The sequence below is a fragment of the Myotis nattereri genome (genome assembly GCF_964212035.1).
Source record: "Myotis nattereri genome assembly, chromosome: 11".
NCBI lineage: Eukaryota > Metazoa > Chordata > Mammalia > Chiroptera > Vespertilionidae > Myotis > Myotis nattereri.
In genome coordinates, this window is record NC_138086.1 from 29,013,263 (window position 1) to 29,035,748 (window position 22,486).

General features: G+C 40.7%; 1 protein-coding gene across 1 annotated transcript in view; it reads right to left on the reverse strand.

Annotated features, from left to right (window-relative positions):
• Window positions 1-11,555: 11,555 nt before the first annotated feature.
• SVOPL (SVOP like) overlaps window positions 11,556-22,486 on the reverse strand; it is a gene marked incomplete at its 3' end in the record, with an annotated part of 42,627 nt that continues 31,696 nt past the window's right edge. The window contains exon 14 of the mRNA XM_081102650.1: window positions 11,556-11,690. Within this exon, the coding sequence (XP_080958776.1) occupies window positions 11,556-11,690 (135 nt within the window). The remainder of the gene's footprint in view (window positions 11,691-22,486) is intronic.

Sequence of the window (22,486 nt, forward strand, 5' to 3'; positions counted from 1 at the left end):
CTTAGCTATTGTAAATAGGGCTGCTATGTACATAGGGGTACATACTAGTACATTTTTTAAAAATACATTGATTTTTTACAGAGAGGAAGGGAGAGGCATAGAGAGTTAGGAACATGGATGGGAGAGAAGCATCAAACAGCTGCCTCCTGCACACCCCCTACTGGGGATGTGCCTGCAACCAAGGTACATGCCCTTGACCAGAATTGAACCTGGGACACTTCAGTCCACAGGCCGACGCTCTATCCAGTGAGCCAAACCGGCTATGGCAGTACATTCTTTCTGATTGGTGTTTCAGGTCTCTTATATGTTCCCAGAATGGATCACTGTGTCAAATGGCAGTTCCACATTTAATTTTTTGAGGAATTTTTTTTTAATACTTTAAATAATGGCTTTATTGATCTGCATCTCCACCAGCAGAGTATGTACTAGGGTTCCCTTTTCTCCACATCCTCGCCAGCAGTTATTTGTTGATGGTAACCATTCTGACAGATGTGAGGTGATACCTCGTTTTAATTTGCATCTCTCCTGATGACCAGTGACTTTGAGCATTTTTTCATAGGTCTCTGGGCCATCTGTCCAGTTTGGAGAATTGTCTATTTAGGTCCTTTGCCTATTTTTTATTTGGGTTGTCATTTTGTTGAGTTGTATGAGTTCCTTATATATTTTGGATATTAACCCTTTATCAGATGTATCATTGCCAAATATGTTCTCCCAAACAGTGGGCTCCGTTTCATTTTGTTGGTTTCTTTTGCTATGCAGCTTTTTATTTTTATGTAGTCCCATGTGTTTATTTTTTCCTTAGTTTACATTGCCCTAGGAAATGTACCTGTAAACATACTGCTACAAGAGATGTCTGAGATTTTGCTGCCTATGATTCTAGGATTTTTGTTTCATAGCTTACATTTAAATCTTTTATCCATTGAGTTTATTCTTGTGTATGACATAAGGTGGTCTAGTTTTTTGGGGGTTTTTTTGCATTTATCTGTCCAATTTTATAACACCATTTATTGACTGTCTTGACTCCATTGTATGTTCCTACCTCCTTTGTGAAATATTGAATGTAATGGCTTGGGTCAATTTCTGGGGTCTCTGTTCTGTTCCATTGATCTATATGCCTGTTCTTGTTCCAGTATCAGACTGTTTTGAAAACAGTGACTTAGTAGTAAGCTTGGTATCCGGTATTATGATCCCTCCAACCTTGTTCTTCTTTCTCAAGATTGTTGAGGCTTTATTTAACAAACTTTTAACAGTAAAGCAGGCAATCTACATTCCCAAGGATTCAGAGAACTGCAACATGGGACAGAATGTAGGAAGCTTTTATAGAATAAAAAATAAGCAACAAAGAAGAAATTGGAGGCCTAGAGTTGGCTTGGCAATTTGGAACTGGCTTGCTGGTTATAGTACATTTCTGGTTAAGCGAAGACTTTCCAGGGACACAACCTTGGGCCTAGAAATTTATTTCAACAGCCCCCACTCCCTTTTGGTCATCCTCTCGACCATTCAAAAGGTTTGTGTTTATTTTTAATGTACTAGTGTGGCTCTAAAACTTTTGAGAGAACACAGTAGCAACCATTATTAATACCCACAGTTTGGAGAGTGCTCCTGAACCAAGGTTCCCATATCCCAAACCAACTAAAATCAAGTCAAGAAATGATCCCAAAGAGGAGAATACTTTTTTAAGGCAGTTGTCCTGTTTGTGTATTTCATGTAACTGTCTGCTTCCCCAGAATTATTCTGCAAGCTTGTTTTAGAGAAACTGAGGCATTAGAAATCGGAGAAGTATGTGTTGGAAGTTGGATTACCCTCCTTTGTAATGGCCTGATATGTGTGAACAGTGGCATCTTCCTAGGTTAAGGAAAGTAAAAGGTTGACCGAAGAATTATAAATACCTTTATGGTGTAAAAGTTAGGGAATGGATGGTCAAAGAGGGAATGTCTTGATCCTCCTGGGAAGCAGCAGTCTACCTCGATGTTGGCTACTTCTCTTCCTAGTCGATTTGATTTTGAAGTGTAGATATTGTTTACAAAGTACCAGAAGTTAGGTAGAGCCTTCTTCAGTTATGAAATATACACTAAGGTTTGACACTTTGAAATTTGGCAGTGATGTCAGTAGTCAAGAGTACGTAGGATCTTTTCCATGAATTTCACTTTTGCAAAAGGATTGGAGTAAAACAATAACTGTCTGTAAATGACAAAAGATTATATAATTGACTTGACAAGGAAATGTGGTTATTTCTGTGATGTAACAAAATACCAGGATGTACCTGGTTTTTAGGAATTTTATACAATTTCTGGAATCACTTATACCCATACAAATATAAACTAAGAAGGTTAGATAAACAACATTTCTTGTTTAACATTTCTAAGTTGACCCTTGAGCAACATGGGTTTGAACTGTGTGAGTCTACTTATATGGGTTTTTTTTTCTTTTTTTTTATTGCTTAAAGTATTACAAATAGTACTTTTTTTTCAATACTGTAAATGTATTTTCCTTACTTTCTTTTCTCTAGCTTACATTTTAAGAAAATACAATATATAATTCATATACTTTTCATAACATATGAAATCTGTGTTAACTGTTATTGGTAAGGCTTCTGGTCAATAGTAGGTTACTAACTTTTGGGGGAGTCAAAAGTTATAAATGGATTTTCAACTGCACAGTGGAGGGGTCGAAAGGGATCAGCCTCCCCCCTAACCCTTTTTGGAACATCTCAAGTTAGTTCAAGGTCAAAAAGGCTTTAGAATATGATTTAGGGGAGCTTTAAGTTAATTTTGGTAAGATAAAACCTTTGCTTCCCAGGCAGATTCCTTAAAAGCTAGAAAAAAAAAAACTTTATTTGCAGTTTCTTAGGATCAGACCAATAGACTAAGAAAAGTTTGTCCTTTTAAGAAAAAAATATTCTAATTTTGTACCAGTGTGCTTTGTTAAATTGTTTTTTTAATCCTCAGCTGAGGATATTTTTTCCATTGATTTTTTTTTTTTTTTTTTTTTTTTTTAGTGGAAATGGGTGAAGGGGAGAGAGAAACATATATATGAGAGAGACATTGCTCAGTTGCCTCCTGACCAGGGCCCGGGATCAAACCTGCAAACAAGGTATGTGCCGTTGAGAGGGAATCAGACTGACATTCCAACCACTGAACTACGGCTGGTCAGGGCTGTTTCTTTTTCTTTTCTTTTTTGCACCAGTGTACTTTTGATATTAAAACTAATTTTTTAACCGCTTGAATCCATTCTAGTCTTAGTCAGCTTGGTCACACAGAAAATTTCTTTTCCACATTCTACAACTTCTTTATATCCATTTGGGTTTTGTCTTATGTTTCTTCTCTTGAGCAGGAGAGCTGACTTTGGTAAGAATTCACTCTTCACCAGATTCTGCTAATTTCCCCAGCATCCCATTTGCAGGCTCCTTAGTGAGTAGAGTTTAAAGTAGAGGGTATAGCTCTGATATCAACCAGAATGTGGCAAGGTTTTCCTCTTAGTTTCCCCTGGCTGTTTAAGGGAGTCACATCAGTTTCGGGGAGAGCCCATATGGGAGTCCTCCTTTGAGAGTTGATATGAGAGTGTTTGATGTTGGTAGAGAAGGATTTGGCAACCTTCAAGGACACTTTCTTCCACTGTCCCAGCTGATTGCAAATGAGACACTGATTTTAGGGCCAGTATCTTGATGGCTTTGGCGGTGTTGCAGGGCCACTAATTTGGTAGACGTTTGTTTATGACCTTGTGGTTCTCTCCAGAGTGAAGAGATGATTCGGTTAGAGTAATAGTGGAATGTGAGGGTAGAGGGGAAGAGGAGTCACATCAGTCTTGTGTTAAGGTACGTCTTGTGTCTTCTTTTTAAATTTTTTTAAAAATTACTGGTTTTAGAGAGGAAGGGAGAGGGAACCACCAACCAACCGCCTCCGGCATGCCCCCCCCCCCCCCCCACTGGGGACCAAGCCTGAAACCTGGGAATGTGCCCTTGACCAGAATTGAACCCGAGACCCTTCAGTCCAAAGGTTGACGCTCCATCCACTGAGCCAAACCAGCCTGGGCACGTCTTGTGTCTTTAATTTTTCATTTAGCCTTTTGGAATTTTGAATCCTTTGCGGGGGGTGGGTTCTGCATACCAGCTAAAATAGGCATTCCATTCTGGTTGTTGATCTGGAAACCCTTACTTTCATGTGCACTTTGTAAGGAAATGATCTTATCTAATTAGAACATTCGCCATAATGGTCATTGTAATGTTAGATTGTTGCAGTAAGAGTTGCCATTTTTGTAGATATCTACAGTTGATAATTTTGTATGGTCCTCAAATGATGTTATAAATATCCAGATGGCCCTTAGCAGAAAAATGGCTCCCCACCTCAAAGCCAAATGAATATCTAAGAGGGAAGTGCCATTGGGTTGGGAATTGTGTGGTGTTTTACAGTGTACTTCACTGGAATTTTTCTTCAGTTTAGCAGGTGAACTAATTTCAATCTAATGTATTCCACAACCAACTTATCCTAGCACAGAAGGCTTAGATTCAGTGGTGAGTACTCTAACGTCTTACAAGTGTTTGACCTGTGTCCACCATTTTTCGGCTTTGGCTTCCGAGATTCCTATTAGCAATAGATTTATTATTCCTTTCATGAGAAGCTTTCTTTATAGTGTCAGACGCCCTAATGGCTTTTACTTGTCTGGTGTATGCTTGCTTAGATTTTGTTGTGCCATTGGTTAAAACTATCTTAATTTAGTTCCCCAGTCTCCCAGTAGTTCAGTTTATGCCGTAGGCTTTGAGTTTCCTAACAGCTACCACTAACCGCAGACTTCCACTATAACTGTCCTGGAACCTTTCCGGGAACAATATTTTTTTTAAATAAAGTGTTTAGATTGGAGAGCTCCACACAAGGGAGTGGAGCTCAAATCCAAGAGTGACTTACCAACGGCCCTCAGCTTTGACGAGAGGAACAGTGAACTCAAAAGGTTCAGTGGGCTTCTCGCCTGTGTGTCTTGTCCTGCAGGCCATTAGCAGTCAACTTCCATCCTTGTCACCAAAAACTGTTTAAAATGATTAAAGACGACAATTTAGGTGATTCAAACAAACTTTATTTAACACTTGCTGAAGCAGGCAGTCTACAGTCCTGGGGTCCTAAGCACTGGGCAGAAGGCAGGCATCTTTTAAAGGATAAAGAATAAGGAACAAGAAAGTAAGTATGGAGCCCAGAGTTGTCTTGGTGTTTGGCTGGCTAGTTACAATATATTTCTGGTCAAGCAGAGCATTTATAGGGACACAAAATTTATTCAAAGTTTGATTTGCTGATGTGGTACCCCAGGCAGGAGTAGTCTTCATTTGGGCCTAGAAATTTATTTCAACAAAATTCAATCTATGGCCTGCTTCTACACAGCCTCAGAGCCAACAGTGTTTTCTACATTTTTAAAGGCTTGTGGAGGAGAAAAAAAGCAACAGATCATATGTAGTTCACCAAACCTAAAATATTTACTGTCTGCCCCTTTACAGAAAAGCCTTCCTTGCTTAAAGCCACCTGTGCCTATGATGTGATTAAATAGGAATGACTTGTACTCCCACTGAAGCAGGGGTATAAACCCTCTCATATATGCAGTTTGCTAGGGCAGAGACACTAGTGTGGTTGCAGCAAGTCTTTTTCTAGTGCAGAATGGGGGCGAGTAGGTGAGCCAAGCCTTGGGAGCCCAATTTCTGAGGATTCACAGTAAATCTGAGCAGTAATAAAAGACGAAATATAAGTGTGAAAACTTTAGGTGCTTCCTTTCCACAGCATATCTAGCCCAGTAGAGTGTGGCATGTATGAATCAGGCAGCGACTGTTCAACAAAGGGCAGACAGTTGCATGGTATGGGTAAGCTTGCTGCACTCTTCATTTGGGAATGAGATTCCCCAATAAATTAATTAAATGAAAATAGAAAAAAATGAAAATTGTTCTCAACTTTTTGGTGATTATATACAAGACTCATGCTAACTTAAGCATATTGTTTGTGAATAAGCAATTTTCATTAATGAGGCCCCAATTTTAATAAATATGCTATTATAAATTTGAGTATTTTGAAAGCTTTAATGATACCATACCAAGTTCTTATCTTAGTATGTTTTTTGTCTGAGAATAATTCACCTAAAAGTTGGGACTTGATGTCAAGTAAGGAAACCCACCTTCCCCCTACCCATCTCCCACAGACATAGCTTTTCAATTTAAGTGTACTTCATACAAGTTCTAGGTGTTTTGGCTCTTCGGTAAGAAATCAATATGCAGTTAACCTATCTTATTCTTATGTGCCTTATTTTTAAAAAAGTTTCTTAATTACCAAGTAGCATACAGAAGTAACACCAGGTTGTTAAAAATGTACCACAACTCTATGAAGATAAAATGCAGTTTTCTTCTTTGGTAGACACAGGTTTTCAGATCTTCATTTAATTTGCTAGAAAAAATAAGTTATTTAATAGATCAATACATTTAAAGTCTTCTCCCCTTCATACTCAGTTGTCTGGCACTAGAAACAATAGAAGGCTCTTTTATTAAAATTAAGAGGAATTTACCTTTGTGTACCTGAAAATGGAATGGTTGCTATACCATTCAGAAAAAAAGTCACATTATAAATATCCTCTTTCAAGAGTTTTTTCCAGCTTACCAGGCTCTTCAAAATGAATAAGTCTAAAGTAGAATTACTATTAACCAGGAGGATTCATCCAAACTGTTGGGAGTTAAATTTTGTTAACATTAGAAATGTTTAAACATGCTAAATGCTCACGAGACTGAGATACACACACCGTTGAAAATTTTTACAAACTGGAGAACCAAGATGGAGTTGTAGTTAAACTTGGAATTAACTGCCTCCCACAACCACATCAAAATTACAACTAAAATACAGAATAACTTTCATCACCTAAAATCTGGCTGAATGAAAGTCCTACAACTAGAGAAGTAAAAAAGAAAGCACATCGAGACTGATAGGTGGGGGCATGGGACAGGCTGGCCCTGCACCCACATGTGGCATTTTTTAATTGGGAGGGATATCTTGGCTGCAAAGGCCTCCCGTGAAGAGAAGTCCCTGGTTTTGGGTGCTATAAAAACCCACAGGGATTGTGGCTGAGTGATGTGGAGGCTGCTGGAGACCAGGCACTTCCTCTTAAAGGGCTTGCACATGGACTTACTTGGATTCACTCCCTCTGAGCTCCAGTGCTGGAGCAGTGGCTTGTGGGGGATCCAGGATCATATGAGGAGAAACTGGACTGACATCGGAGCAATAATTCAGGGGCAGCTTTCTCCCAGGCAAGGTTGCTCGCAGGGGTCATTATTCATATGCTGAGATCTCCCCCATCACTGAGCCCACTGGCAGATGACATATCTAAGTCTCCATTATGGCTCACACTGTTCAGACCACCCTGGTGATTCCCTGAAACCCTGCCTAACCCAAGCTGTTTGCAGCTGCTTTTCCATATGAATGGCCTGTCCTGGCTAAGGCTATAGACTCTCCTAAAATCAAGTAAGTAGCAGCTGGACTCAGTGTACCCCATACCTCTCAACAAGTGGCCATAGGCCTGGCACTAGCAGCAGCCTGCCTTGGTTTACAATTTGGCCTCCTGGGCACCTTCGAGCCCAATACAAGTAGCAGCCATTGCAGATCACTCTGTAGCTTGTGCCAGGTGGCCCTAGGCAGAGCATAGGCAGTGGCTGACTTTGCATCTCCCAGGAGGCCCCAGAGCCAGTGGACAGCTTCAGACCACACCAGATTACCACATCCACAAGTGACACACTCAAGGGGCAGAGTCAGTGAGTACCAAAGCCCACTAAAGCAAGTCTGGATCCACAGGGGTGTCTCCTGCACAGCAGCTCTTCCACTGTAGTCACAGGTGATCCTCACAGCCAATCAGCCTAGGGATCAATTCCTCCCAGTGATGCCAACAGCAATCAAGGCTCAACTACAAGACAGTGCACCTAGAATGCCCAGATCGGGTAACGGGAGGCTGGGCCCTACAGGACACCTACTGCGCAAGGCAACTTTACCAATTCCAGGAGACATAGCAGCTCTACCTAATATGTAGAAACAAACAGAAGCAGCCAAAATGTGGAGACAGGCACGTCACAAATGAAAGAATAGAAATCTTCAGAAAAAGAACTAAGTGAAAAGCAAGCAAACTACTAGATACAGAGTTCAAAACAATAGTTATAAGGATGCTTAAGGATCTTAATGAGAACTTCAAGGGACTTAGTGAGAACATAAAAGACGAAAAAGGACCAGTCAGAAATTAAGCATACACTAACTGAAATGAATAATTTACAGGGAATCAATATTAGAGGATACCAAAAATCAAATCAGTGATTTGGAATATCAGGAAGCAAAAATTGCCCAATCACAAGAGTAAAAAGAAAATAATAAAAAAATATGAAGGGAGTGTAAGGAGCCTCTGGGATAACTTCAAGGGTACCAACATTTGCATTTGGGGATGCCAGAAAGAGAAGAGAGCAAGGTACTGAAAACCTATTTGAAGAAATGACAGAAAGAAATACACTTACAATTCCAGGAAACAGAGTCCTAAACAAGACGAACTCAAAGAGGCCCACACCAATACATCATAATTAAAATGCCAAGGGTTAAAGAGAATCTGAAAAGCATTTACCTACAAGGAAGCACCCATACCACTGTCACCTGATTTCTCAACAGAAACTTTGCAGGCCAGAAGGGAGTAGCAAGAAATATTCTAAGTGATGAATAGCAAGGTCCTATAACCAAGATTACTCATCAAAGCTATCATTGAGAATTCAAAGTCACATCAAGAGCTTCACAGACAAGAAAAAGCTAAACAAGTTTATCACCAAATCAGTATTACATGAATGTTGAAGGGTATTCTTTAAGAAGAACAATAAAAAATATGAACAAAATGGCAATAAATACATATCTACAACAATAGAATCTAAAAATCAAACAAGGAATCTAATGAACAAAATAAACTGATGAATAAAATAGAACCAGAGGCATAGAACAGACTGATGAATTTTGGGGGGAAATGGGGATGCAGGAAGAGATTAACATAAGAACTTAAATGCACACATGCATTACCTATAGACAGAACTGGGTGGAGTAGGGAAAGGGGGGCATCTGTAAAATTCTCAACAAATTTTTTCCCCCAAAGACACATAGCCACTCAATGGCTTTATGTGCCCACACAATCGTAGTTATTGAACATACATGTTATAGCTGTAAGGAAGTTATATTAAAAAGTCTTCTAGCCAAAACCGGTTTGGCTCAGTGGATAGAGCATCGGCCTGCGGACTGAAAGGTCCCAGGTTCGATTCCGGTCAAGGGCATGTACCTGGGTTGCAGGCACATCCCCAGTAGGAGATGTGCAGGAGGCAGCTGATTGATGTTTCTAACTATCTCTTTCCCTTCCTCTCTGTAAAAAATCAATAAAATATATTTTAAAAAAAAGTCTTCTAAACAGACATGTAAAACGATTCCACCACAATGGTAAAATCATGTCCCAGTCCACAGAAGAGGGAATAATCTTTTTTTCTTTTTTAATCCTTACCCAAGGATATTTTTTCCAATGTGAGAGAGACACATCGATCAGTTGCCTTCTGCACATGGACCAGGGCCTAGACCTGGGAGGAGCCTGCAACCAAGGTACATGCCCTTGACCAGAATCAAACTTAGGACCCTTTGGTCCACAGGCTGATGCTCTGTCCTCTGAGCCAAACCTGGTAGGGCCTGGTTTCCTTTTATATGTGGTGTTACTACTTAATAATAATGAGTATGGAAAACTAGACTAAAATTTAGCATCACTTACTCTGGCCTGTGTGCCCAGCCGGAGCACCGAAAGGTTGCAGGTTCAATTCCCAGTCCCTATCAGTGCACTTGTGGGAGGCAATCAATCAATGTGTCTCTCACATTGATTTTTCTCCCTCTTCCCTCTTCCCTCCTACTCTCTCTGAAAAGCAATGGGAAAAATATCTCTGGGTGAGGATTAACAGCAACAAACAACAATAAAAAACATTATTAAGATTTAGCATCTCTTAATTTTACAATCTGTTTGAAATTCCAGTTCTACTAAATACTGGCCTGTTCTTTTATACAAGTTACTCAACTTACATTTGCCTTAGTTTCCTCATTTGTGTGAAGGATATGATAATCCCTTCATATAAGATTAAAAGGAATCATATGCATCATTGAATTGATTACCTTTTCTAGTATAGAACCTAAACACAGTCTTAAATTTGTAATTATATGACAGGTTATCTAATCTGTGATTAAAATGTGTATTACCTTACAGATAATCTAAGGTATTTAAAAATAGAGTAGCATGTCTTGGACCTAGGGAAAAAATCAAGAGTGGTGTGTGTTTTCTTCCTTTACTCAAAAGTGCCTTCCTTATATCTACTCACAGACAACAAAACATATCAGTACCAATATTAATGTGTCTGTCGTGTACTATGAATAGGACACGGGAGAGAGCAAATCACATTCAGCCAGAGAATCATCATGACTGAACAGCCTCATTTAGGGACAGCAGCTCAAGATCAACCCCAACTGTCTTCCCCTCCCCGCCCCCGCCCCCCCCCACCAATGCACATAGGCGCACATGCACACCCTTGCATCCAGCAATAAGCTTCGTGTTTACAGCAGGAAAATATCAGTGTCACCACCTATCCTATCTAATAATAGATGGACAGGGTAATTGACCGTACCTTGGCTACACTTCCCATTGGCTAATCAGTGAAATATGCAAATTAACCGCCAACAAAGATGGCAGTTAATTTGCATATGTAGGGGGGAATCGGTAGAGTGAAGACTAAAGGCAGCTCCGGCTGGAGCAGCGATCAAAGCGGGTCCGGCCAGAGCCGCGAAGGCTTTGAATGCGGCTCCGGCCAGAGTAGCGATCAAAGTGGGTCTGGCCAGAGCAGCGAAGGCTTTGAAGGTGGCTCTGGCCAGAGTGAAGGCCTGGGTCCCGGGTGCCGAAGGAAAACCGGTGCAGGCAGCCAGGGGAAGGTACTTTTATAAGGGCACAGGGATAGGAGAGGCCCTGTCCTCTACCACTTGGCCCATGGAACATACCTTACACTTTGGTACATATTGTTTTATGTACTTTGTGAAATACAGTAGGCAGGCAGTGTCTACTGACTGTGGAGTGCAACTGGCGCAGCTGAAGCTTTTGACTCTTATCACGGTGGCCGAAAGTACTAGGGGGAAGGTAGCTGGACTAGTCTGTCAACACCGTCACTCTAAGGGCAACACAAACAGCTATTTCTGCTCCTTGGGCCGCCTTCAGTTCTGCAGCGGCGCTTACATCCAGGTGGAAAAGTGGGAAGGGTAGAATGCTGAGGCCTCAACAACTATCATTCGCCATGGTCCCTGGATCAAGCTATAACTTTTACCAAAAGCAGGTTTGAGGTGGATACAGTTAAACTAGTGCTGCTCAACGTTACACGTGGGGAAAATGGATACCCAGTTTTTCTACTGGACACACTAAACAAATATCAGTGTTAGCCCATGAATAATCATGTCTGCTTAAAAGGATTTTCATACTCCAAGTTCATTTTCTTTGTTCTAAAAGGGGATTGAGGGTTTTTAGGTCCCTGCATCACTTACCTGTAGGGCCCGACCTTTGGTCTCAATGGGGAGAGTAAATGCTGAAATGGCACACACAACACAGACGGATGAGAAAAGACACAGGGCCCCCAACAACGATGCGCTCATCAGAACCTGCAAGTCACAAAGAATGAATTTATTGTGCCCCAGTCATTTCTAAACTGATACTTACGTCAAAGGGGATTCACCAAACATATAAATGAAGATCCTTTATAGCCGTTCTCTGTGTTGTGCTTTTGTGGGATTCCTCCATGAACTGTGACGGGTAATATGCATTGGCCAGCTTAGACTTGCCTCTGCACCCACTCTCAGGCAGAGACAAGTCTAAGTTTGCTCAGGGATTTCCAGAGCAAACCAGGATTCCGCCCCCTCTCGCATACCAATGCAGCTTGCTTAACTCCTGACCCCCTCTGCCAAACATCCATTTTCCCTCTCCAATTCTGACAGGATGAACCAGGAGAAAGTTTTTTTGTTTGTTTTAGAAGAAAGATAAGATAATCTCAGGGTCTCTCTGAAAACATAATGTATCTTGTCCATTATGCTTCACTGCATGTGTGACAAAACCATATGGTGACCATTTTCCCACAGTAAGAATGGATTTCTGTCACTCTACATACATCCTTTGGCCTGGATCCTCACCCTAGTCATGGCAAGCAGGTTCATACACTCCATCTCATATGTCAGTTTCTGCAGGACTGTGCCCCCAAGTTAGCAAACAGCCAGGCACCTGGCAGTTGTCAACTACTCTCACAAAAATGACCTGAAGCCACAGGAGCAGCAAGGCTCTGGTGTCACAGAAAATTGCAATTTGGAGAGGCCTAGAAACTATCTGTTCTAGTCCAACCTCACTGCATTACTGATGAGCCTAGAGTCAGAGCTCAGTGACCCCTTGTCCAAAGTCACATACAGACTCCTGGCACATAGCATAATGCTCTTATCACCACTGATGTCCTCCCGAGATACGCAGTTTGAGAACCTGTCCTTTGCATAGGCCTGTGGCCTTCTAGAACAGTAAATAATCACATTTGGCATGTGATAGAACCGATGATATTAGCCTCAATATTTTGTAGTTGGCCTAGGTATCATTGCTGATTTTTATTTCCCAAAATAAAGTACATACAATTTTTCCAAAATAGGAGTTGTATAAGTGTGTGTGTGTGTATCCCCATCTATAAGGCAGGGAAACTGGGCTCAGAAAAAGGAAAAGATGCAGAAACCAAGAGACTGGGCAGCCTGAATCATGACCAAACCATATGATAGTTAGGCATGTGTCTAAATTCTACCACTGCTGTCCCTTTTATTATTGGACATCAAAATTCGTATACCCACAAAATGAACTTTAAACTCTCCCACCTCATATCCTTTGCACCAGATTCAAAGTCCTAGGTGGTGTGACACCCTGATGGGTCCGTTGAGTTTAGCTCATAAACTGCTCAACCAGCTGGGATCAGGGACAACAACTGCTTTGTCTTCTTGGTTTCCCTTGAGGGCCACAAGGCTCTGCTTCTGGCAGGACTTGAGCAGTCCAGTGGATGCTACTGGATAGTCTCCCAATGAGTTCCTTTCTAAGTTAACCAGAGTCAATTTCTATTGTCTGCAAGTAAGAATTCTGAGTAATACCTGCTTTAAAAAAATCATCTGGGAAGTTTGTTATAATGCAGGTTTCGGCCCCCACTCCAAATTCACTGGATCAAAAAGAAAGACCTGCTAATCTCTACTTCTAAAAGTCAGCTCAGACCAGTGACAAAGAGGACATCTACACTAATAAAGGACAAAGATGCTAATTGACCATACATTTGCTATGCTCTAAGCCATGCCCACCAGCCAATCAGAGAGATTATATGCAAATTAAACCAACCAAGATGGCAGCCGGCAGCCACAGAGCTGGAGCAAGCAGGAGGCTTGGTTGTCCAGGCTATGGAGGAAGCCAAGCTTCCTGCCTGCCCTGAGCCGGCTGTGGCCTCCACTCATGGCAACAAAGTTTCAATTATAGAAGACAAATAAATCCCAGATACCTGTTTCCAGCCAGCCTCCACTGGGAGCTTGGGTGGCTGGGGGTTGTGGCCAGCCTGAAAACAGCCATCAGCCCCTCACCCAGGCTGGCCACACCCTCATTGGGTGAGGGTCCCCACTGGGGGGCTTAGCCAGCCTGAAAACGGCCCTTAGCCCCTCACCCAGACTGGCCAGGCACCCCAGCAGGACCCTCACCCTGAAGGGGCTGTGGCCAGCCTGCAAATAGCCATCAGCCCCTCACCCAGGCTTGCCAGGCACCCCAGGGGGACCCCGCACCCTGAAGGGGCTGTGGCCAGCCTGCAAACAGCTATCAGCCCCTCACCCAGGCTGGCCAGGCACTCCTATATAATAAAAGGGTAATATGCAAATTGACCCTAACAGTGGAATGACTGGTCACTATGACACACACTGACCACCAGGGGGCAGATGCTCAATGCAGGAGCTGCCCCCTGGTGGTCAGTGTGCTCCCACAGGGGGAGCTCTGCTCAGCCACAAGCCAGGCTGACAGCTGCCAGTACAGTGGTGGTGGTGGGAGCCTCTCCCGCCTCCTCAGCAGCGCTAAGGATGTCCAACTGCAGCTTAGGCCTGCTCCCCGCTGGCAAGTGGACATCTCCCAAGGGCTCCCGGGCTGCCAGAGGGATGTCTGACTGCCAGCTTAGGCCCAATCCCCCCAGGGAGCGGGCCTAAGCCAGCAGGTGGTCATCCCCCAAGGGGTCCCAGACTGCGAGAGGGCACAGGCCGGGCTGAGGGACCCCCACGAGTGCACAAATTTTTGTGCACCAGGCCTCTAGTTACCTAATAAAAGTTTCAGTCCAACAAGACAACAATCCTAAAGATTTATACACGAAACAGCCTCAAAATGCATCCAGTAGCCCAGTACCCCTAGCTGGTTTGGCTCAGTGGATATAGCATTGGCCTGTGGACTGACGGGTCTCGGGTTTGATTCTGGTCAAGAGCACATGCCCAATCCTAGCTGCTTTGACTCAGTGGATAGAACAATGGACTCTGGACTGGAAAGTCCTGGGCTCAATTCTGATCAAGGGCACACGCTCGGGTTGTGGGTTCAATCCCTAGTGGGGGCCATGCAGGACACAGCTGATCCATGATACTCTCATCATTGATGTTTCTATCTCTCCCTCTCCCTTCCTCTCTGAAATCAATAAATATATATATATATTTTTTAAATGCATCTAGTAAAAACTGAAAGGAGAAAAAGATAAATCCACATGCAGTTGGAGGCTTCAGTGCCTTTCTCTCAGCATTTGATAAAACTAATGCAAAATAAGCAGGGATATAAAAAACAAACAAAAACACAAGATGACACTTCAGCTACCAGAATTTGATTGGAATAGAACACACAGCAACAGCAGAAGATACATTCTTTTCTAGCCCGTGGAGCACGCACCAAGACAGACCATATGCTGGGCCATAAAATAAACCTCAAGAGATTTTAAAGAATTAAAATTATAGAATGGGTCCTCTGACTAAAATGGTATTAAGCTACAAATAAAGATAACAGGAAAACTTCCAAAAACGTTTAAACTGTGGGTCAAGGAAGTCTCAAAAATAAAAATAAAAAATACACTGAATGTGATGAAAATACAACAATATTAAGTTTGTGGGACACAGCTAAAGGGAACAAAAAATACTTAGGAATAAATTTAAGAAATAGGCCTAACTGGTTTGGCTCAGTGGATATAGCATCGGCCTGTGGACTGAAAGGTCCCAAGTTCGATTCTGGTCAAGGGCATGTACCTTGGTTGCCCGCACATCCCCAGTAAGTGTGTGCAGGAGGCAGCTGATCAATGTTTCTCTCACATTGATGTTTCTAACTATCTCCCTTCCTCGCAGTAAAAAAATCAAAATATATTTTAAAAAAAATGTATGACATGAAAATTATAACTCTTAAGGGCATGAACATTTGAATAAATCTAATTCTTGGATAAACAGTATTTTTTTATTTTATAACATAATTCTCACCAAAAGTAATCTAACACTGCCCGGCTGGTATAGCTCAGCAGTTGAGCATCAAGCCAGGAACCAAGAGGCCACTGGTTCGATTCCCAGTCAGGGCACATGCCCAGGTTGCAGGCTCATCCCCTGTGGAGGGTGTGCAGGAGGCAGCCAATCAATGATGTTCCTCTCTCATCATGGATGTTTCTATCTCTCTATCACTCTCTCTTCCACTATCTCTAAAAATAAATAAATAAATAAATAAATAACATATTTTTTAAAAAACAAAGTAATTAACGCTAATGGATTTTCAATCAAAATCCCACTAGGATTTTTAAAAATCAATTTTGGGGAAAAATTGTTTCTGTAATTAATTTGAAAGAAAAAATGTGTAAACATTTCTGGGATATAAGAGAGTCTGAGGGAGGGTTTTAGCCTAAGAGGCATTAAACAAGGTTTCAGACATTAGCAGTGTGATTGATGCTAGAATAGATCCAAGAGCCTATGGAAATTTGGTTTATTATAATAGTAAGTCAACTGAGATGAGCCAAAACACAAGGATGATTAATGGCCTGGGAACAACCAGCTATGCTAGGCAGTGTTTTGTTGCTTTTTAAAGCTGGATCCTAATTTCAGGCCTTAAGCATAAATTGACTTTCAGTGTTTTAGAAATATGGATAAGCAAGTGATGAAGGCCATTAAGCATGACACAAAAAATTAACTCAAATGAAAATAGTTGGTAAAAAAATATTTTAAATTTTGCATCCCAAAAAAATACAAAGATCAAAAAGTAAACCGCAAACAATAAATATCTGCATTATAGTAATAAATGGCTAATAGCCTGTGGAAAAATTGCAAATCATATTAAACAATTTACCAAAAAAATACAAATGGATAATAAAAGGTGCTCAGCCTTACTAAAAATGAACAAATTATAGATTAAGATGACACAATGTATTTTGTACCATATTAATAAGGCTTAAAAGGAAAGGTTACTATCCCTTTTGCGAGACCGATGCCTTACCACTTGGCAACCGCGCCTGCACTATCCCTTTTGGTGATGATGGATGGAATAGGGATGCTTGTTTAAGAATGGTTAATATCATGAAATACATAAATTTTTTAAAAATGAAATTCGACAAGATCATCACAATTTAAAATATGTACACCCTTTGACCTAAAAATTACCCAGTAGAGCTTTTCTAAAAATTCTGCTTTTCCTTCAGAAATATCCCAGTCATTCTCATGTCTGTGTCCTATTGTAGAGGCCCTCCCCACCACCCTGTATTAGCAGACCACCCTCATCACTGTCTCCTTTCCCTGTATTATATGTTTGCATAGCACGTAGCATTACTCATATTTGACATATTAATAAGCTGTCCCATGTTCATTTACCATATAGTGTAATTTCAAAGAATCTGGAACCTTCACTTGTACAGTATCTAGAGCATAAAGGAGCTCAATGGCTATGTGTTGAATGACTTAATACAGTTGCACATGTGCAAAAATGTAGGGTGCATGATGTTCGTTGTCCCATTGTAAAACCATAGAGAAATAACACAGAAGCAACTTACTCATAAACAAGGTTAATAGCTGACTATGTGACATCCACACAGTGGAGATCTATGCACCTAATTAAAAGAATGAGGTTGATCTACATGTACTAACATGAAACAATGAGGAAAGGCAGTTGCAATACTATATATACATATATATATACACACATATATATGCATGTATATGTATATATATATGTATATGTATGTGTATATATACATATATATGTAGAGAGAGAGAGAGAGAGAGAGAGAGAGAGAGAGAGAGAGAGGGAGAGAGAGAGAGAGAGAGAGAGAGAGAGAGAGAGAGAGAGAGAGGTTGATAGATGTATGGGTAGGTGTTATACATGGGCCTGTCTACATACACACTCACATACATGTAGAAACACAGCATAAAGATGTAAACAATCGATTTGATGGCTACTGACAGCCTTAAGCTTCACCCTCCTCACTTTCCCTTGTTCTCCAGCTTCTGGACAAACTTACAAAAAGCCTGAGTGCTCCTTCCTATGGCACTGGCAGGAGATTTGAATTACACAAGCCCCTGCCCTAGCATGGGAACTCTCCATCTAACCAAAATAGAAACCCCAGGCAATCTGCTCTCCTTGCCCTCAGGCCATTTCAGATCTGTGAGAGGTCTGTCCTGCTCCCTCGGAGACCTGAAACATGTATGTAACTAAGTAAAAAGTATATCTACACTTATACATACATCTGTGTGTATATAATACATACACCGCAAATATAAACAATACATATGCACATTTACATGTATACAAATACTACTACTGGTGCACAGGCACACCAAAAGAGAGAAAAATATATGCCTAGAAAAGCATTTGGAAGAATATACCCCAAACTATTAAGAGAGACAGTTGTTATCTTTGGTGATCAAATTACAAGGAATTTTTCCTTTCTTGGTTCTACATTTCTGTATTTGAAATTTTACAACAAACATATTTTTATATTTAGAAAAAAATCCCCAAATGATTGTAAACCTTGTTAATAAACACTGAACTGTACTTTTGACCCAAGAAGTAAAATAAAAAGCTAATAAACCTATGAAATTAGTGTAAAAGAATTCATAAAAACAAAAGCCTAAATGAATAAATTAAAAACAGAAATAGGCAGACTTGATAAATTGATCCAAGAGCTATTTTAGAAAAAAATAAAGCTAATTATGAAAGTGAAAAATCATAGCCCACCGATTTGGCTCAAAGGTTGAGCAGCGACCTACCCCTGGTATATTGAACCATGAGGTCACAGTTCAATTCCCAGGCAGGACACAGGTCTGGATTGTGGGCTAGCATCCCCAGTAGGGGGCATGCAGGAGGCAGCTAATCAATGATTCTTTCTCATCATTGATATTTCTATCTCCATCTCCCTCTCCCTCTTTGAAATAAATAAAAACACATTTTTTTAAAAAATAACAATTTTTAAAGTGAAAAAATCCTAAAAGCATGGGATTAAGAATGTGAAAGAAATAATCACTAATACAGAGGATGAAGACAGCCATAAAAATACTACCCCCAGATCTTTGCTTATAAATTTGAATAATTAGATATTCAACAAAAATGTTTCCTGACATTTACTCCCAGATATAAAACCAACAGAAACAACCCCAAAAAAGTGACTAACAAGTACAGCCTCAAAAGTGCCATTTCTTCCAAATTTCTAAGGAACAGAGTCCAGGGAAAGAAGAAACGTTTATTTCTTTTTTATGAAACCTGGATGACAATGAGAACCTAGGAAAGATAACACACACACACACACACACACACAACAAAAACAAAAAACCCCCAGCCACCATGTCATCTATGTGCATTGATTCAACATTTATAAATAAAATGCGGGCACATAAAACTCAGTGCTTCTCTGAAAGAGGAAAACACTGGCTAAATGAGTCCTCTGCTGTCACACCTGCAGCATGACCTGAAGGCTCTCCTTGCCCACTCGTGCTCCTTCCCATTCCCCCTTCCAGGTACTTCCCAGTAAATCTCTTGCATATGTAAGTCCATGGTGGCATCTGCTTCTCTGAGGACCCAAACTGATCCCTGATATTTCAATAAAATAGTTGGATACAAAATTAATAGGAAAAATAAATTCATTTTCTTTATACAAAGTGGCCAGTTAGAAACATCACTCACAAAACGTTCTGAGTACCCACTATATATGCCAGGTCCTGGAGAATGAGCTAGGAGTAAAGAAATTAGCAAAATATGCACACATCCCTGTCCCCATGGGGCCTAAAGTCTATTGGGAGAGATAGATTTTAGTCTGATAAATAGGCAACTACAATCTGATAAGCAACATGAAGGAAAATCTCAAAGTGCTAAAAGAGCTCTTAACAGGGAGACCAAACTTCGTTTAGAGCAAGAGGGAGGGCTTTCTTAAGCAGGGAATGAATCATAGCTAACTGGGGGGGGGGGGGGGTGGAGATGGAGTAGGAAGGGATAAGGGTTTCCAGTACCAGCAATTGAGAAAACCCCAGGGAGGGGAAAAATTTGTGGTGGTTTTAATAAACTACAAGAACCAGATTGTTTATAGCTAAGTAAACAGCAGGGAAGAGTACCAGATGGGGGCTCAATAGCCTCTCAATGGTAGAGCCCTATAAATCATGTTGAGGATTTTGGTCTTTGTCTATGAGGAAGAGAAGGAGCAATACGATAAAGGGTTATAAGCACAAGAATAACAGAAGAGCTACATGGATGCAGTAAAGAAAATGAGTTGAATGAGAGGAAGAGCACACAGAAGGAGACCAGTCAGGACGCTAGTAGCAGCCCAATGACAGGTGGTGGTTTCAATCAGAGTGATGCTGGTGGTGGAAAAGTAGATAAGGTGATGATCCAGCATCTATTGGGATGTTAAGCCACATGGTCTGAGGATTGAATATGATGATAAAAGAGAAGGGAATAGAGGACAACTCCAGGTTGGAAACTGTGGGTTTGGGGAGAAATGTCATGATTGAATTTTGGACATGCCAAATGTAAGATGATTTTGAGACATTCAAATGGAAGTGTTGAAGAGGTGACTGGATGTATGAAACTGCAGGTCAGAAGAAAGGCCTAGTCTAGAGAGAGAAATTTGGGAGTCATGAGCACATAGTTGATAATTAAAATAAAAACAGGTGAAATCATCTAAGTGGAGAGTAAAATATGAAAAGATGAGGGTCTAATGTTGAGTAATAAGAATCCTCAAAAATTAGAGTAGAGGATAATATACTACAAAGAGATAGAGAAGGAATAGCCGAAGACATAGGAAGAAAACCACCAGAGGGTAAGGCGATGGTTGGCATGGGAAGGGGCTAGAGAACAAAGGCATGGCCATCAGTCCCTAAAGTGAGGGAGAGGTCACATGAGAGGGGGGATTAAAACAATGTTTGGATTTAGAGATGTGGAGGTCTCTCAGAGACCCTGCCAAGATTCATTGTGGTAGAGTAGGGATGGCTGCAGCCAGGCTGCGGAGGTGGCAGTGCGAGTGGGGGGAAGGAAATGAGAACAGTGAAGAGAAGGAACCCTCTTAGGTAATTTGGCTGGAAAGAGATAGTTAACAGGGTTGAGTTTACATTTTGTAAGCTATGAAACCTTAAGCGCATTAAAATGCCAAGTAGAAGGATTCAACATGGAGAAATAAAATCACAGGATACAATTATAAATCTGAAAAACTCAACTCAAATGAAAAACCATCCAGAATGAGCTGGCTTTTTAAAAATCAATAGACAAAAAAAACTCAATAGCCTCTCTAAATACAAATTACTTGTTAGAATGTTAGACTAGAAATTATAATGAAAAAAATCTATTCATAATAACAATGAAAAACCATGAAATGCCTAAGAATAAACAAGACATGCAGGATCTATTTTAAGAAAACAATAAAATCTCAGCAAGGGTTGTAGAAGGAACACCAAACAAATGGAAACACAAACCATAATCTTAGAAAGACAACACTAAAAAGAAGTCCATTTTTAATACATTAACTGATACATTTAACAAGCTAACAATTAAAATCTTAATAGGGCCCGGCTGGTGTGGCTCAGTAGTTGAGTGTCAACCTATGAACCAGGAGGTCGCAATCCAAATCCCAGTCAGTGCACATGCCTAGGTTGTGGGTTCGATCCCCAGTGTGGGGTGTGCAGGAGGCAGCCGACCAAAGATTCTCTTCCATCATTGATGTTTCTAACTCTCCCTCTCCCTTCCTCTCTGAAACCAATAAAAATATATTTTTAAAAATATATACATAATTAAAATCTTAATAGGTTTTGGGCAGACAAGGGAGGCAGAATGTAACAATGATTCTAAAGTATATCTGAGAAGAGCAATGAGGTGGTGCTTTTGCAGCCAGTTTTGATACTGTAGTATAAATTTCATTCAACAATATCATATGACAGTGACAATGCCAGACAGATCCATGGACTGAAATAGTGAGACTAAATATAGACCAAGGAATTGTGGGAATATGAGCAAACAGACATTTCTATTGCAGAGTAAAAACTAGGTTATTCAATAAATAGTGTAGGGACAACTGGCCTGCCATTTGGAAAATCAGAGAGCTGTTTCCTGAACGAGACTTCACCCTTTGATGAATAAATACTTCAATGGCCTAGAAGAAGGCATGTCAAGGATTTCTGGGATTCACTCACTTTGTGAAAATGGATTAAGTTGTCGCTTATGATTATGAAGCATTTTACATGGACGTTATGCTTCAATAAGTTTAACCTTTAGTCCTCTCCCCACAGTGGTTCTCAACCTTCTGGCCCTTTAAATACAGTTCCTCATGTTGTGACCCAACCACAAAATTATTTTCGTTGCTACTTCATAACTGTCGTGTTGCTACTGTTATGAATTGTAATGTAAATATCTGATATGCAGGATGGTCTGAGGCAACCCCTGTGAAAGGGTCGTTCGACTGCCAAAGGGGTCGTGACCCACAGGTTGAGAACCCCTGGACTAGAAGAGACAGATGTGGATTTTCATAATCCTTATCATAGAACCCAGAAACTGTGGAGAAAAGTATTGATAAGTCTAAACGTATAAATACCTAAAGAAAGGAGAACATAGACAAGAATGAAAGAAATTGGAAAGTTGGGAGGGGTTAATATTTGCAACATGACAGAAAAATAGTTAAAATCCTTTATGTATATGAAGGACTCTTACAGGTTAGTGTTTTAAAAACTGAATTGAAAAACAGGCAAGGACCTGAATGGGCAAGCTAAAAAAACATGAAACACCCAATTAAAATATGAAAAGAACAATTCAGGTTCATTCCTTATCAAAGAAATACTAATTATAATAACAAAGAGATACCATTTATGGACAGTGAGATTGGCAAAGATAAAAAGACTAGCAAAACCAGTTGGCAAGTATGTGAAATAGTGGGGCTCTTAGGCATTGG